At 35.6% G+C, this 15316-nt stretch overlaps 2 protein-coding genes across 3 annotated transcripts in view; one reads left to right on the forward strand and one right to left on the reverse strand.

Annotated features, from left to right (window-relative positions):
• The window catches only part of LOC310727555 (non-pathogenic pore-forming peptide amoebapore A-like), a 133172-nt gene that overhangs the window by 54051 nt on the left and 63805 nt on the right, over window positions 1-15316 (reverse strand). The gene's annotated exons all lie outside the window — the stretch shown is intronic.
• akap6 (A kinase (PRKA) anchor protein 6) overlaps window positions 3409-15316 on the forward strand; it is a 109995-nt gene continuing 98087 nt past the window's right edge. The window contains exons 1-2 of one of the 2 annotated variants that reach the window (XM_083544115.1): window positions 3409-3576; window positions 13622-13987. In XM_083544115.1, the coding sequence (XP_083400241.1) occupies window positions 13664-13987 (324 nt within the window). In that variant the 5' untranslated portion in view covers window positions 3409-3576; window positions 13622-13663. Of the gene's footprint in view, window positions 3577-3775; window positions 3866-13621; window positions 13988-15316 lie in introns of those variants that run through there. The other variant, XM_083544116.1, reaches the window with a different exon arrangement.

A 15316-nucleotide genomic window follows, 5' to 3' on the forward strand; every position in this document is an offset into this window, starting at 1 on the left:
TCTATAAACATTAGACTGTCCTTTTAAAAGTATATTCTTGCATTCTTAATATATTTAATTTGATTCTTTTTATTTTTTATTTAGACCAGTAAATGCATTTATCTTCACTTTTACACACATGTTGCCCTTTTATAAATAGTAAGCTACTTGTTAATGGCATAAATACACAATTTAAATACTTTTTAAGAGAAAAAGGCTATGAGTTGAAGGTGTTTAGGAAAGAACCTTTAATTTACTTTTACTTTTTTTTATTTTATAATTTTCATATAAATACAGCTTGATTCTACTAACCAGAGATCTGCTATTAACCAGCTGAATTAAATCTTTAACTGAATTACATCTGAAGACTTTTTGTCATTGTCTGACTGAGCACACTGTTTGTTCTCGATTTTGCAACATTAATGCCATCCAGTGGAATTTGTAGGGAAATACAAACAGTGTATTACTATGCTGCATTCTTCCTTTGCTCGATTGTAACATTGTGATTTTCATCGTGATTGTTTTACATTGTGTAATTGTCAATGTAATCACACATTTATTACTTTTTGAAGTTATATCTGAGGAGCTGCACTTGTGCAGTACTTCAAAGTCCTTGATTTTAATCCTTGGCTAGTTTTGTGTGTTCTCTCTATGTTCCCATGTAAAAAAAAAAAAAAAAAAAAAAAATTGTGGGCAGTTGGACTGGTTAAGTATTGTGCAAAGGTTTTATGCAGTTGTGAAAAAATGCTGTAAAGTAAGAATGCTTTCAAAAAATAGGTGTTAATAAATTATTTTTGTCAATTAACAATATGGAACAAAAAAGAGAAAAAGAACAAGAAAATATCAAATACAATTTTTTTGTGACTACCATTTACCTGCAAAAAAGCATAAATTATTTTAGGTACACTTGCACACAGTTTATTTCAGAGAATAAACCACAGACCTTCTGTGGATGTAGAATGCCTCATATCCTTACACACCATACCACACCATACACACTTAATTCTAGGAATCCATGTTCTTCTCCATGCTGAAGATAGTTCTTAATGACATTGGCTGTATGTTTGGGGTTATTGTCCTGCAGCAGAATATATTTGCGGCTAACCAGACACCTCCCTGAGGGTATAGCATGATATATAATTATTTACCGGTATTTCTCAGCATCAAGGACACCAGTAATCCTGAGCAAATCTCCAACTCCATTTGCAGATATGCAGCCTCAATCTTGCAGGAAACCTCCACAAGATTCATTGTTGCCTGCTACTAGTGTCTGCTACTCATAGGCTGTAGCAGACTATGAGTACGTTCCTAAAATGACAAGACTAATTTGGGCAAGCCTGAAATGGGCTACAGGATCATCAGATTGTTGCCTTGGCCGTATGTTTGTGGTCATTATCATGCAGGAAGATACATCCATAACCCATCTTTAGTGTTCTGGCTGAGGCCAGAAGATTTTTTAACATCACTTTTTAATATCACGAACAGCAGCCACACTAATTCTTCTCCACTGCTTCTCTTTCTTTTTCCATCCCGAGGCATCCTGAGGTTGCTCCAGCTCCAGTCACGTCCCACCTAATAAAGATTGTGGACCTTTAAAAAAGTAGATGCTGACCCCGCAAACATCCCGAACCATCTAGAGATGTACCAGTGCCATTTGTATTCCACCTCATGTGGAGTTTTGCCATTGGACTTCTTTGAGTGTTTAAAGGCTCTGGCATGGAGAAGCTGGTGTTAGATCTGAGATGATCGCATATGTTGAGCTATTTTATGAGCTTCTCAGTAGCTCCTGGTTCCATAATCTCAAAAGACTTTATAAGAAAGGAAAGGACATTACTCATAATCTTACATTCCAGTTCTCATGTTAGTTCTCACTCTCCAGCGTTCTGTATTGTTTAAAGATTGATATCACCCAAATGAGGATGGGTTCCCCTTTTGAGTCTGGTTCCTCTCATGGTTTCTTCCTCATAACATTTAAGGGAGTTTTTCCATTCCCCACAGTTGCCATGGCTGCTTATCAGGGATAAAAACACATTGTACACCTTAACTGTTAAATTATGTGAAGCTGCTTTGACACAATGTCTGTTGTGAAAAGCACTTTAGAAATAAACTTGACTTGACTTTACTTGACTTATCTTGTATTTCTACCATTTTCGAATTATCAGTGATCTCTTTCTCACCAAGCGAAATGGTTATGCTAATGGTTTTGTAGCCCATTCCAGCCTTGTGCAGGTCTACAATCTTGTCCCTGACAACCTTTGGCAGCTCTTTGGTCTTGCCCATGATGGTGGAGAGGTTTGAATGGAAGAGGTTAATTCTGTGATGGGTGTCTTCTATATAAATAATGAGTGATATTAGGTGAACTTTCTTAAAGGTATTTCCCCCACTGTATGGCTTTTTGGTTTAAATTCTTCTATAAAGATTACTTTTAGGTCAGACTTTTCCAGACAGTAGATGGGTGTACCTGGGTCCCACTGGTTTCTGTCAGTTCTTTGCTTAAGGCACTGCTGGACATCCCCCAATGTTAAAGGGAAGTATGCATGGTTTATTTCATCCATTTCATGTAAAGTTTCCTTACTTTGATTATTTTTTGCTTTTTCATGTTTCATTTTGTTCATTCATATATATATATATATATATATATATATATATATATATATATATATATATATATATATATATATATGAATGAACAAAATGAAACATGAAAAAGCAAAAAATAATCAAAGTAAGGAAACTTTACATGAAATGGATGAAATAAACCATGCATACTTCCCTAATATATATATTTAAGTATATAAGAGGTGAAATGAAACTGTCAATGCAACACACATTTATTCACAACGTCCTTAGCTCCACCTGAAAATAATAAACATTTGTTTATAATAATAAACATTCTTAATGATGCGGCAAGTGTCAAATCAAGCACCAAAATCCTCCATGGTGCACACATCCGGCAATTAAAACTGTCCGTGTAGAAACATAACAGAGATTCTATTTGGTTTTCTGATGATTTACTTTAAAACACAAGAATATTCTGTATTCATGCTCTATGTTGAGTCTGGTTTCACTAATAATAAACATACATTTGCATAAAGCATCCGTATTCTCCATGCACATGTTGATTAGAGTATTATGAAAAATAATAATTTACATTTGAAAAAAGATTTTTTTTAAATTAAGTTGCGATTAATCACTGGTTGACTCATGACAATCATGCGACTGTATATATATATATATATATATATATATATATATATATATATATATATATATATATATATATATATATATATATATATATATATATATACAGGGTAGGTAATCCACGGCCAATGGTTTTTGTTTCTTGTAGCCCCGCCCACATCGAGCGCCACACCTTTCCAGCCAATCAGAGCGCAGCATGACTGCTCCATCACACCCCAGTTTCCCAGGCAACAGGGCTGCTCGGCTGAAGGCGCTGCATCATCAGCATCCGCTCCTTCGCGCTGCTCGAGGCCGCAGTGTCTCAGCACACACACACACACACACACACACACCTCCCCCACATCGCATCCTCACTCACGCCCTGAGCACGAGATGGAGTAAAGCAGGGATCAGGTGAGTGCCACACTACTCTCCTTCCTCAATGCTGTGAATGGTGCTTTTGGTCCAGGCCCAACTATGTGTTTCTGCTGCCAAGGTTATATGCCGCGGATAGCGGTGACTGGTGAGTCAGTCAAGTCGGCGAGATGCGTCCTGCGTTGTCAAAGAGGCCGCAGAGTGGGGAAATGCTGCCGCATACACGCGCACGCACACACGCACACATCGACAGCACTGATCCAGGCGTTCGGGAAATGTGTGTGCTAGCGGTTGTTTTGATGCTCCAGCTATTCGGCCTGTAGGAAAGGTATGCATGCAGGACAGCAGGTTATGAAGCTGGGTAGAGTTTTCCTTTATAGAAATCAGCGTGTTTGCATTGCCCACATTGGCTGTGTTTATATATGTGTGTATGTACAGTCATTTAGGAGCATTTATGCTGATGCTCTTTGCCGGCTGAATGGAGAATAAAGGGTTAATAGTGAGTGTGCTCCTTTAGAGCATTACTGTTTCGGCCCTGCCATCACCTGCCACTAAGTTCCAGCTATAAGGAAAGTGTTGTGTGTATTGTGAGGTGTGGCTTAAGGCATCTCTGTATAAAGGCTCTGTACATGTGTGTTTGTGAGTGTTTGCAGTGTTTTAAACATGTCTGTCCTATGCTCTGGGCTGTTGATTGTGTCAATTTGTGTGAATAGGTAGAATTCCCTGTTGTCCGGCCCCTCCCTGTTGTGCGAGACACTTGTTTTATTATGGTGATGAATCTCTGTTCTTCAGGAGAAAAAGGAGGGGTGAGATCAGAAGGGATATGAAGCTCCGTTCCATTAAAGTTGTCCCCTGCTGGTACTAGAGCTTACACCTTTCCTACAGCTGCCTGTCTTTGTTGTATCCTCCAAGCTTTTAAAGTGGGCTTTTAGCATGTTCTGATGCAATATATGTGACTCTGAACATAGGCCACCTTCATGTACAGGATCTCAGAGGCAACAGTAAATGTTGGATGCTGGTTTTATGAATCGCAATGTTAGATGAGTCAAAAGCTTTTGTGATGAACGTGTTCTGACAGTCGTATCATATTTCAAGTGAATAGTGCAGCAATGCTCTGAACTATCACTCAAGCATATTGAGAACAAGTAGCCTTTAGCAGAATGCATAGTAGGGTGGGGCAGTGGGCAGATAGCCACTTTTAGCCTTGAGCTTACAGCATTATTAAACCCGTTTTCTTTTTTTTTTTTTTGAGAAACCCCTTTTGAGAAAAATAGGCAAGCATGAGAATGATCTGTATTATCATATTAGTGACCAGTAAATGCAATGAAAATGTTTAACTCCTTCCTGTCCTCCTTCTCTTTTTGTCTCTTGTGCTCAGGTTATTGTTTTTGTTGAGTTGTCACATCTCTCTTCATGGAGTTCAGAGCAGCTGCGAGGTCATAACTACAGGAACATTGAACTTGATGATTAAAAAGCTCCCTCCAGCCATTGTGTTAATTAAGTTCAAAGGTGAACATATTGATCTCAGAACCAGAAAAGGAATGCCTTTGTGATACAATGCAATTTCAAAAATAAATTTTTTAACAACAGCAGAGGATTCATTTTTGTAGGTTAGATATCTTGTATAGATTTGTTCAGAGGTTTGAATGTTTAAGTGTCATGATAAACCCTGTCAGTAACTGTACACCTGTCACAAGGGCCTGTGTGTTTGCTGACTAACCGTATAAACCTCCGGTCTTAATGACTTAGCATGCAGTATGTCTGACTTTTCTTGTTGACGTGATTTGAAATGGAATTGTTCATAAAATAAGCTGCTGATTAGGTTTTATTTAATTATTTATTTAATTATTTGATGAAAATACACTTTGGGGGTTTGTGTCCCTCCCTTTGTGTATGGAGAGTGCATGTTCTCTTCATGCTTTAATTAATGGATACTCCAGGTACTTGGATTTCCCCACCCAGTTCATTACATTTGCACATGCAAAACTGTCTGTTCAGGGATGGGTCCACTTCTCTGGCCTAGTTTCCAGGCTTTATTGCGACCCTGTGTAGGATAAGTGTAATTGTAAATGGAAGGCTGCTACAATTTTAAAATCCATCAAGAAAGGGAATAAGATCAGAAATCTTACCCAACAGGTTTTTATGTACATGGATTAAACCTTTTAAACATTACAGCAGTACAGTCATAAGTCAAATTTAACTACTTACATTTTCTCTTTTACATTTTCTGTAGTTTAAAACATATGTAGTTAATCATATATTCTGCACTTTATATAAATGGTCAGACACACCAAAATCATTCTGCCATCATGGAGGATGCAGTGTTCCCGTGATTTGAATCAGTTAAAAGTTTCTGTTAAAATATCATTTCAGTGTGCATGATGAACATGTAACTTTAAAATGGAGTTAAGGCAGGTTTTACCCAAGTTACTGCCTAGTAGACTTAACAATTTAGTACTGGAAGTTGTAGGTTAATGGTTAAGGTGTTGGACTTTGGATTGGAAGACCCCAATCCTAAATTGTAATTGTAAGTTTGTTTTGGATATGTGTGTCTGCCAAATGCAATAAATGTGTAGGTTTGCTTTATTAAAATCAAGCTAATGTCTAGCTAATGTGTTCTGATATCATGTCTGTAGTAAATAAAAAGTTTGGCACATTTGAACTTCTATGTATGTATGTATGTATATTTACATACATACATGCATACATACATAGAAGTTCAGTTCAGTTAAGTTCAGAAGTTCAGTTACACTGAATTTGTTAAATATGATGTGACTTATGGTAGCAAATTACAGACTGAGGGTCTGCCTTAATTGATATATTTTTTTGCATAACTTATATAATCTTGTTCTTGTTACTATTCTTAGAAATCTAGTCTTTTTAAATAGTGGTACTGCACTGATTAACAGCCAAATGTTGACTTTTACAGTATAGAAGATGCATTGATGTATTGCACTAGGTCGCAATAGCAGCATATTAAACATCTGCTGTTTCTTGTTTCTAAAAATGCATATTTCCATTGTAAGTGAGTTTCAAGTAAAGTAAAAAAAAAAAAAAAAAGATTTTTTTTTCAGCACATGTATTTCTTTGACAGTCTTCTCAGCCTTCAGCTAAATTTGCAGCTTGTAGGGTTATTACTCTGATTTATTGACGATCAACCCATACTTTTAAGACTGAATCTCTCTCAGATTTAGTTATGTTAAGCAGTTTATTGTCATTAAACATATCCTCCTGGGAATATACTCATGAGAAAGATACCTATACATTAGGTTTTAGGACACAGTAGAAAAGACGATTGAGATTTGATATCTCAATATTAGATCAAAGGTTCAGGAGACAGTCCTTAAAGAATGATGATATATTACTGAGACATGTTAAAACATGTTTCAGTGACTTTATTTAAGCGTTTATAAAAGATAACAGAAATGACTTTTGTAAAGAATTATGTGATATAAAAGACTGTTACAAGCTCTGAAGGTCAGTGATTTCAGATAAATATAATAGCAGAAGGTCACTTAATATAGACAGGAAGTTGTTTTATGCCACAAGCCTATAAATTGTACTGTGCAATATACAGTAGTTTCCAGAAAGTCAGATATTCTATATGTCAAAACTAAGCTGACCTAAAACTGCCAAAATTATATTAAGTTCCACTATATTGTTATAGGTCTTTAAGAAATAGTCACAAAACAACTTTACAGGAATTTTAAAAGCAGATTTAAATCTCTGATGAACAAGCCAGAGGTGATGGTTACATCCATGTAATGGTTCACGTACTGGTAAAAAGTAATGAGCAATATTTAGGCTCTGCAGTTTGAGGTATAGACATGTGGAATGGGTGTGTAAAGTCAGCTTTACACTGTATGATTTTCTGGTGCAGAAATTAAACAATTCTATCACAAAATAAGATTAATTAGACTAATGCTGATCTGTAAATAATGTAGTACCACTGCGACCAAAGTTCTGGCACGAAAGGGAAATTGTGTCTTCTGTAGTGCCCATCTAAAGCCACTAATAAGAGGATGTCATGTTATGATATAAAGCTCACTACATATATAATCGTAGTTGTAAGAAATTACAGACTGCTTTGACCCAGATTATAGTCTGAGAAATATGTTAGAACAAGCTCATTCCCCAAATGACTTGACATATTATCATAGAGGCAGTTACAAAGTATTATGTGGAAAATATAGCTTAACTGACATTTAATCAATTATAGCATGGGAGCAGTAACGGGACATCGAGGACAATTTCTGAGCAAATGGGTACATGATTATAATGAAAGAGAATCATTAGAAAGACATCTGGCTAAACAATGGTATCATCCTACTATTTGGGTGATAAAATCTATAACAATACCAATCATATGAAAAGGTGAATGTGACCATACGCAAGTACTATTTCGAAAGACATCTAGTTAAACAAAAGTATCACCCGATTATTTGGGTAATAACAGCTGAGAATAGAAAGTGGTCACAGTAGAGTGGCAATGGCAAAATATACACAATATACAGTATATCGGACAGAAAGAATGCCCTTATTATCTCTAATGTATTGCAGGTAAAATGTGTCTTGATTTTCTGCATAAGCCAGAATCATGCTGGTTAATGCCATGATGATGTGAAAAGAACATAGTCTTTAGTGTTTGTGTAAGTGTGGTTGGAGGATATTCATTGTATAATTTGACAGGAGCATGTTATCACAGTCTGTTATAGAATTCATGCAGGATATTACTGGGATCACCTTGTAAAGTGTGATATTTTAATAATCTTAAATGACTAATGAATTTGCATAGTAAAAAAATGTGGACAAGAAAATGTTTTATTTTTTTAAATCTGTGATTATGTTAATATATAAAAGTATATAAGACAATTCAATTAAGATTTTATTACTTTCAAAGAAAAAGGGTTGACTTTTTTCACTGATAAATAACGGCATATTTCAACTACAGAAGGGGTTGTGCTGCTCTTTGGAATGGACATGTGCAGTGTTTAGGAAGGCAAGTTTCTGTAACATGTCAGCTTTGCAAAACAATGAATAATTCAGGGCACGTGGCCTTGAGTCCCACAGAGAAGAATTCTGACTTTGTTCCTCTGCAGACAATTGTCTCAGGTCCTCCATGCTCTCTGGCTGAAGCTAGACTAGTTATTCTTGCATCCTTATTATATTCACTATCGCTTAAAATATACAGAGATTACAGCAGGTTTAACACACACACACACACACACACACACACACACACACACACACACACACACACACACACACACACACGCATACACACTCACTAGACTCACTGTTCAAACCACTCTTCTGGTAATGGACCCGGCGTATCGTCACTATAACTCAGATGATGCCAGTATTGGTGACTCACTGCCTCTCAGGAAATAGGTTTTAAACATAGTTAGAAGAATGGTGGTGTTGGGAGGCTCCTCCTAACACATCCACACTCTTACCATCTAACCATCCCGCTATATCGATTCAGGCTTCTGTGGGTTATCTGAGTTATCAAACCCAGAATGCAATATGATAGGTCTGTAAAGAGAGCAGAAACAGTGGGTGTGACCGGATATAGAGCAGTTTTACTGCAGAAAAAATCACCTGCATCATTGGTTGCTAATTTCAGCTTTTCCTGGTACTTTTTTATTAATATAACACTGCAAATATTATATATCATAGTGTATCATTTTGTAATAATTGTCTAGTTATAGGTGATGATTATATTTTTTATTTTGGTTCCTTGATATTAAGTAGTAATCCTACTTTTGGAGATGCTATTTATATTTAACAACAACTGAATGAACTGAGTTCTGTTGTTCTTTTTCTGCACTGGTGTTATTAGATTAACCTCTTTAGCTGGTTATTACTGTCATGCTTATGTGTGTAGCATTTTGTGCAGTTTTAGTAGCTCTGTCCAGCAGTATGCAGAGGCTGTGTGTAACTGCATAAACCCTTTCAGAAACAGATAAGATAGGCCTAAAGTAAACTAGTTTTGTGATTTTTGTCACGTTTATAAACATTAAACTTAAAAAACATAAAAATGATCTTATATGTATGCAAATTGAAAAGTATATGGGCTAACATATTTTTGTGCTTATGCATACAGTAAATACACTAGTGTCCACATATCTAGGGGATGTTACAGGAGGATACAGTATAAGTAAGTGACCAGATAAATTATTTAATTTAATAAATGAATTAAATATTGCAGAGAGAGTGAATTCACATATGTTAGAATGTTTTTTCTCATGCTGAGAAGTAGCTTATACCTAAATTATAACCATAATTGTAGATTGTTTTAACTGCAATGTATTATTTAGTAATCAGCCATTAGTCAGGCTTACACAGTCTGCTTTAGGTGTGACAGCGTGTCATATAGAGCTCAGTGACACCTTGTGTTTAAAAGCTTTGTATGAAATAGCATTGTTATTGCATATACCATACTGACGAAGCAAGACAGAATAACAGAAATAAATCTTATTTAACCCACAAAAGTAAAAGCCACATTGTAAAAGAGAGAAATTATAAAGTGGCTGAGTGGTTTTATAATGGTTATGCAAAACAAATAATTGCACAGTGCTTGTGTTGAGGGGTTTGCATGGTCAAACATTAATTGCTCACAGCTCCCCTATTGTGATTTCATGCAACCTTTATTAATAATCCTTTATAAGTTTGGTTTAACATCTAAACGTTCACAGCTTGCTGTAAATAATTGTGGATATGACTGAAACTATAATGCATTGCATCCTTATGATACATTTATGCACTTAAATTGCGTATGTACACTTAGAAGAGGAGCATAGTGTTGAGGTGACATGAGCAGATAGTAGCAATAAAAGGCAATGAGTGGACTAATCTACTTTATTAGCAATCTTTTGGATTCTGCTTAGCACTGTAGTCAAATGATCTTAACATGGAAGGGTATTTAGAATATATGAGCTTGTTCAAAGTCTGCAATGCTAGTTGGCTGTTTATATCTTGTAAGAAATGTAAAGATTTTTTTTCACTGGTTCCTATGTCTAAGATCTGATGCTACTGCTTTCTAGGACTAAGATCTGCATTGATTTTGCTTTGTTGTTTATTGGAATATAAAATAGATTTATCTCACTGCTGGTGTGGCTTTCCTAGACAACAAAAATTACTTCATGCAGTTTGCATTCAGTGGCTTTGTTATTAAGCTCTGTATAGAATTTGGGGGTTTCTGCTGTTAGATGTAACATGACATTCGATTGCTCAGATTGTGACTCAGCCGAGGCACTTACGATAAACGCTCAGTGTCATTAATCCAAGGTTGTTTTTCACTCAGTGATCTCATTCTGCCTTTGCCTCATTCTGACACACAGAGGAAGTGAGAATCATCTGACAGATCGTACAATTGTCAAAGTATAAGCTCTAAGGCTCCCCTTCTTTTCCTCTGTGCTTAATTAGCCTTTTGTTTACTGTGAGAAAATTTAGGCCAGTGGGATAATTTGGTCTATTAAAATACACTAAAAAGGTAAAAGTACTGGGACACCTGATTTTTTCATCCATATGTGGTTCTTCCTTAAACAGTTACCACAAAGTAGGAGGCAGACAATAGCACAGCATTACTTAGGCAGCGGTAGCATGAAATTTTCCCTTCACTGGAACTAAGGACCCAGACCTGTTTCATCATAACACCCCTGCGAACAAAGTGAACTTCTTGAAGATATGGTTTACATGGGTCATTGTGGAAGATCTTGAGTGGCCTGCTAAAGAGCTCTGACCTCAACCCTATTGAATGCCTTTGGAATTAATTAAAATGCTGACTGCACCCCAGGCCTCCTCACCCTACATCAGTACGTGACTTTGCTAACACTTATGGTGGAATGAGCACAAATCTCCAAAACCACACTGCAAAATCTAGTGGAACATCTTCCCAGTAGAGTGGAAATTATTATAACAGCAAATGGGGGCTAAATGTGGAATGGGAGGTTAAAAAATCACAGACAAATCTTATGATCAGGTGTCAACAAACTTTTGTCTATATAGTGTACATTTAGGCTGTGAGTATTTATGTGCACAGATTTTATTATGTAATTATGTGCACAAATTTTTCATCTTGTGTGATTTCCCACTTGCTGCTTATAAGAGTTTGAAAGGCTGGGCTGTTCATTCTGTCCTTTAGTCTCTTTATATGTCTCTCTCACACATACTGTCACTGTCTCATTGGGACTTAAGGAGAAGCCGAAAGAAAGTTTATTGCACATGTATTGCAATTAATACCGACATAGATATAGTTTACCGCAAATATAAATTTAAATGGAATTCATTTATATAAATTCTCGCATACGTTTTATTTTTTAAGTTTGAGGCTGAAGCAATTTCACGCCTATAAAATGCATTATTCCGTAGCAAAGTGGAATACGCTGCAGACAGTGTGAAAATGTCAAGATGTCATATTGCCCGAATGATTTGAGTAACTGGTGAATTTCTACTGGTGCAGAACAAAGTGATGAGGCTGCATATAGTTTAAGCCTACTGATCACATGACTTTGAATATTGACTTCCTGCAGCACAGCTAGATCTGCAGTGATGTCTGCATCACTCTGACTTATCTTCATTGGTGCCTTTTTTGTGTCCAACGCTCTTCATTTAATAGGAGTGACTGCTACCATTATGTCATTTATATACATTTAGCATTTGTTAATGTACACATTTAAGAGATCTGCCTATAATTAAACATTTACATGTCCAATAAAGCAACGTCGAACTTAAATCCTTGCATGTCATGTGCAAAATAAAAATGATACACTCATACATTCGTATTAATCCTTATTTATTTTTGGATTGTTATGTAGTAAGTCAACAATCTCTGGACAATTTATTGTGGTGACCAAGAGCTTTTTTTTTTTTACATCTTACTGATCAGGGCTTTTGCATGCAGTTTTACTAAAGCAAAAATAACACAAAAAAAAATGTTTAATCTGATAAGTGGGTCAAAAACGAATTATAATTTATATGTTTTTCTAAATTAAATTTTCTCAGAACCATTTAGGCATTTTTTTTGCAGTTTTTCCGATTTTCTGGTGTCTCTTTGGGAGGTTTATTAGGAAAATATAAAGTACCAGGAGAAACAGTTTAGCAAAAAACATTTTTTAAGAAAGCTAGCAGACAGTATAGTCTAACCCAGTGGTTCCCAACCTTTTTTCAAGAGACCCCTATTTTAACATTTAATTTAAATATTAAACAAATCTATCAATTACACAAAAACGTGTAACAACATGCAAGGGTTCACAAGGACAGACCTTTCATTTCATTCCTATTTAACTGCTAAACAAACAACAGGATCAAATTAAAATCTATTAGCATGAATATAATTTAATCAGAGAATTAATCTATTATTGTATTTTTTTTATTATTGTATTCTAAAAACAAAAAAAAATACACCAGTTAAAACACAATAACTTTTTGTACACAACAATTATTTATTGTGCTATTTAATTATTTATCGAGCTTTTATAAAAAAAAAAAAAAAAAATTATTACAAAACAACAAACAAAAAAAAACAAATCAAGAGTGCACTTGGTGACCCCTCAAAAATCTTTTGCCACCTTTATTGGGGTCATGACCCCTGGGTTGGGAATCAGTAGTCTAACCTAACAGTTAGTATAGATTAACAGAATGCGAATTGATGCTCTTGAAGTGCAGATAGAAGTGTCAGTGAGCCCAGCGCTCATGCAGAGAGCTAATATAAATGTCTATAATCGTTTGTTTATGGCAGTTGACTAATAATACCCCATAACACTACTTTACACTAGACTACTGATTTAAGTCTTGTCTGGTATTGGGAGAGGATAAGTGTAATGGAAAAATTGCAAAAACTTATTTTTTTTTGCATTAAGAAAAAATACTAGAGAATAAAAAGCCCTTGGGCATGTTATTGGGTAGGTCTCAGTCAATTTGTATGCCAGCAGAGCATGAAATGAATTGACAGTGCTTTTTTCTGCCGAATCCGCTTTCAAACCTTAAAAATAAATTAATGTGTTTCATACTCAGTCACACATTTTCTCTCTTCTTCTTCTTTCTGTCCCCTGTTCCCTCTCCTTATTTATTCTTCCCACAGTTCTCCCCACAACCACTGTACGGATCTAACATATTTTTCACCATGAGCATCGCAGTGTCGCCGGTGGCCAGTGAAGCGGCCTCACCTATGATCACCTCCATCACTCCCACCTTGGAGTCCAGCTCTAAACATGGTCCATGTGAGCCTAATGAAAGTGGAGATAATGAGTTTCAGAGCCCAGGACTCCGCCCGAGGTCTCAGAAACCTCCTCCCCTACACACAGGAGCTGACTGGAAAGTGGTGCTTCACCTGCCAGAGATTGAGACTTGGCTGAGAGCTACAGCAGATAGAGTGAAAGATCTTACGCAGTCAGTGCAGCAGGACAGCCTCAACAGGCATGTGGATGCACACCTGGTACAGCTAAAGGTAAGAAACACTTTAGTAAAATAAAACAACTACACACTATGTGCCCGATGTACTCTACATGCAGATGAAAATGAAGATGTGCTAAAGTGCGTAATTAAACACTATTCAATTTGTCACATATACAAGTGCAGCTTCCATAGCATTAAGATGCCACAAATATCTTATTTAGTTTGGTCAATTTTTCTGTTAACTGGTATATCTATTACAGTTTTCTCAGTTGCTTTGCAGCATTTCTCAGATCAAAAATAAAATTCTCAAAAATACTTGTTTAACCTCCACATCATAAAATTTATTTTCGTTGCTTTGATCAAATTGCGAATGCTTTGGTATATTAATTTAATCGATTGTGTCTGCTGTTTCATACATTATCTTTTGTTTATATCATTCTGATCAAAATATATTATATATTACTTTCACCTAAATAGTCTAAACCCCCAAAACATCTGGGCATCAGTTCCTTGCATAAGTCATTGAATGCAAAATGGTTAAACCAGTTGCCATAATCCGTCAAGCTTAAATTTCTATTCAACTTTATTTGTAAATGTATCTTGAATTGATGAATTGTGCAGATGAAGCTTGATTTAAAATTATTTTTTTGTTTTTTATTTTTTTTTACAATTTTAATAATAAAGGTGAGTGAATGGCATCAGATCAATCAACTATCAACTAGTTCTCTAAAATAGATCAAAGGTGAATCTTGTGAACCTTCAATTGGTGAGTGTTTACAGACAGAGCGAAACAAAGAATTACAATTTCTGAAAATGGATGAACAACCAAGAAATAAACGAACACTAGTACAGTACAGTAAAAATGTGAATGCTGTCTGGTCTTTTGCATTCAATATAAATCAAATATGCAATAAATGAATAAATATGTGCTGTTAAAACTCATAGATGCCATACAGAAGAAATTCAGCCTTGTGGATTTTCATTCATTGTAATCCAAAGCGTAGACTAAACATTTTGACAACCTTGTTTGTATTGTTATTCTGATGGTAATGATATGTTCATTGACACCATACTTACTTTTGACAGATAAACTAAGGATTTTGAGAAAATTACAGGCTTTTTGCAAGAAATCCAATGTGTTGTGCTGTTTGTACAAATTGTTTTAAAAATTGCAAATATTCAGAATGATTCGAGAAATGCTCCAAAGCAACTGAGGAAAAACTGTAACATTGGCAGATAAAAATGAGTGTCATTTGCCTCATTACACTTACAGAAGTACAGTATCGCATAATAAGTTTAGTAGATCAGGGACAGTACTATAGAAATAAAACTTATATTCTATATTATATAACTTATAATATATATTTTTATATATATATTT

The sequence above is a fragment of the Silurus aristotelis genome (genome assembly GCF_946808225.1).
Source record: "Silurus aristotelis genome assembly, chromosome: 6".
Classification (NCBI taxonomy): Eukaryota; Metazoa; Chordata; class Actinopteri; order Siluriformes; family Siluridae; genus Silurus; species Silurus aristotelis.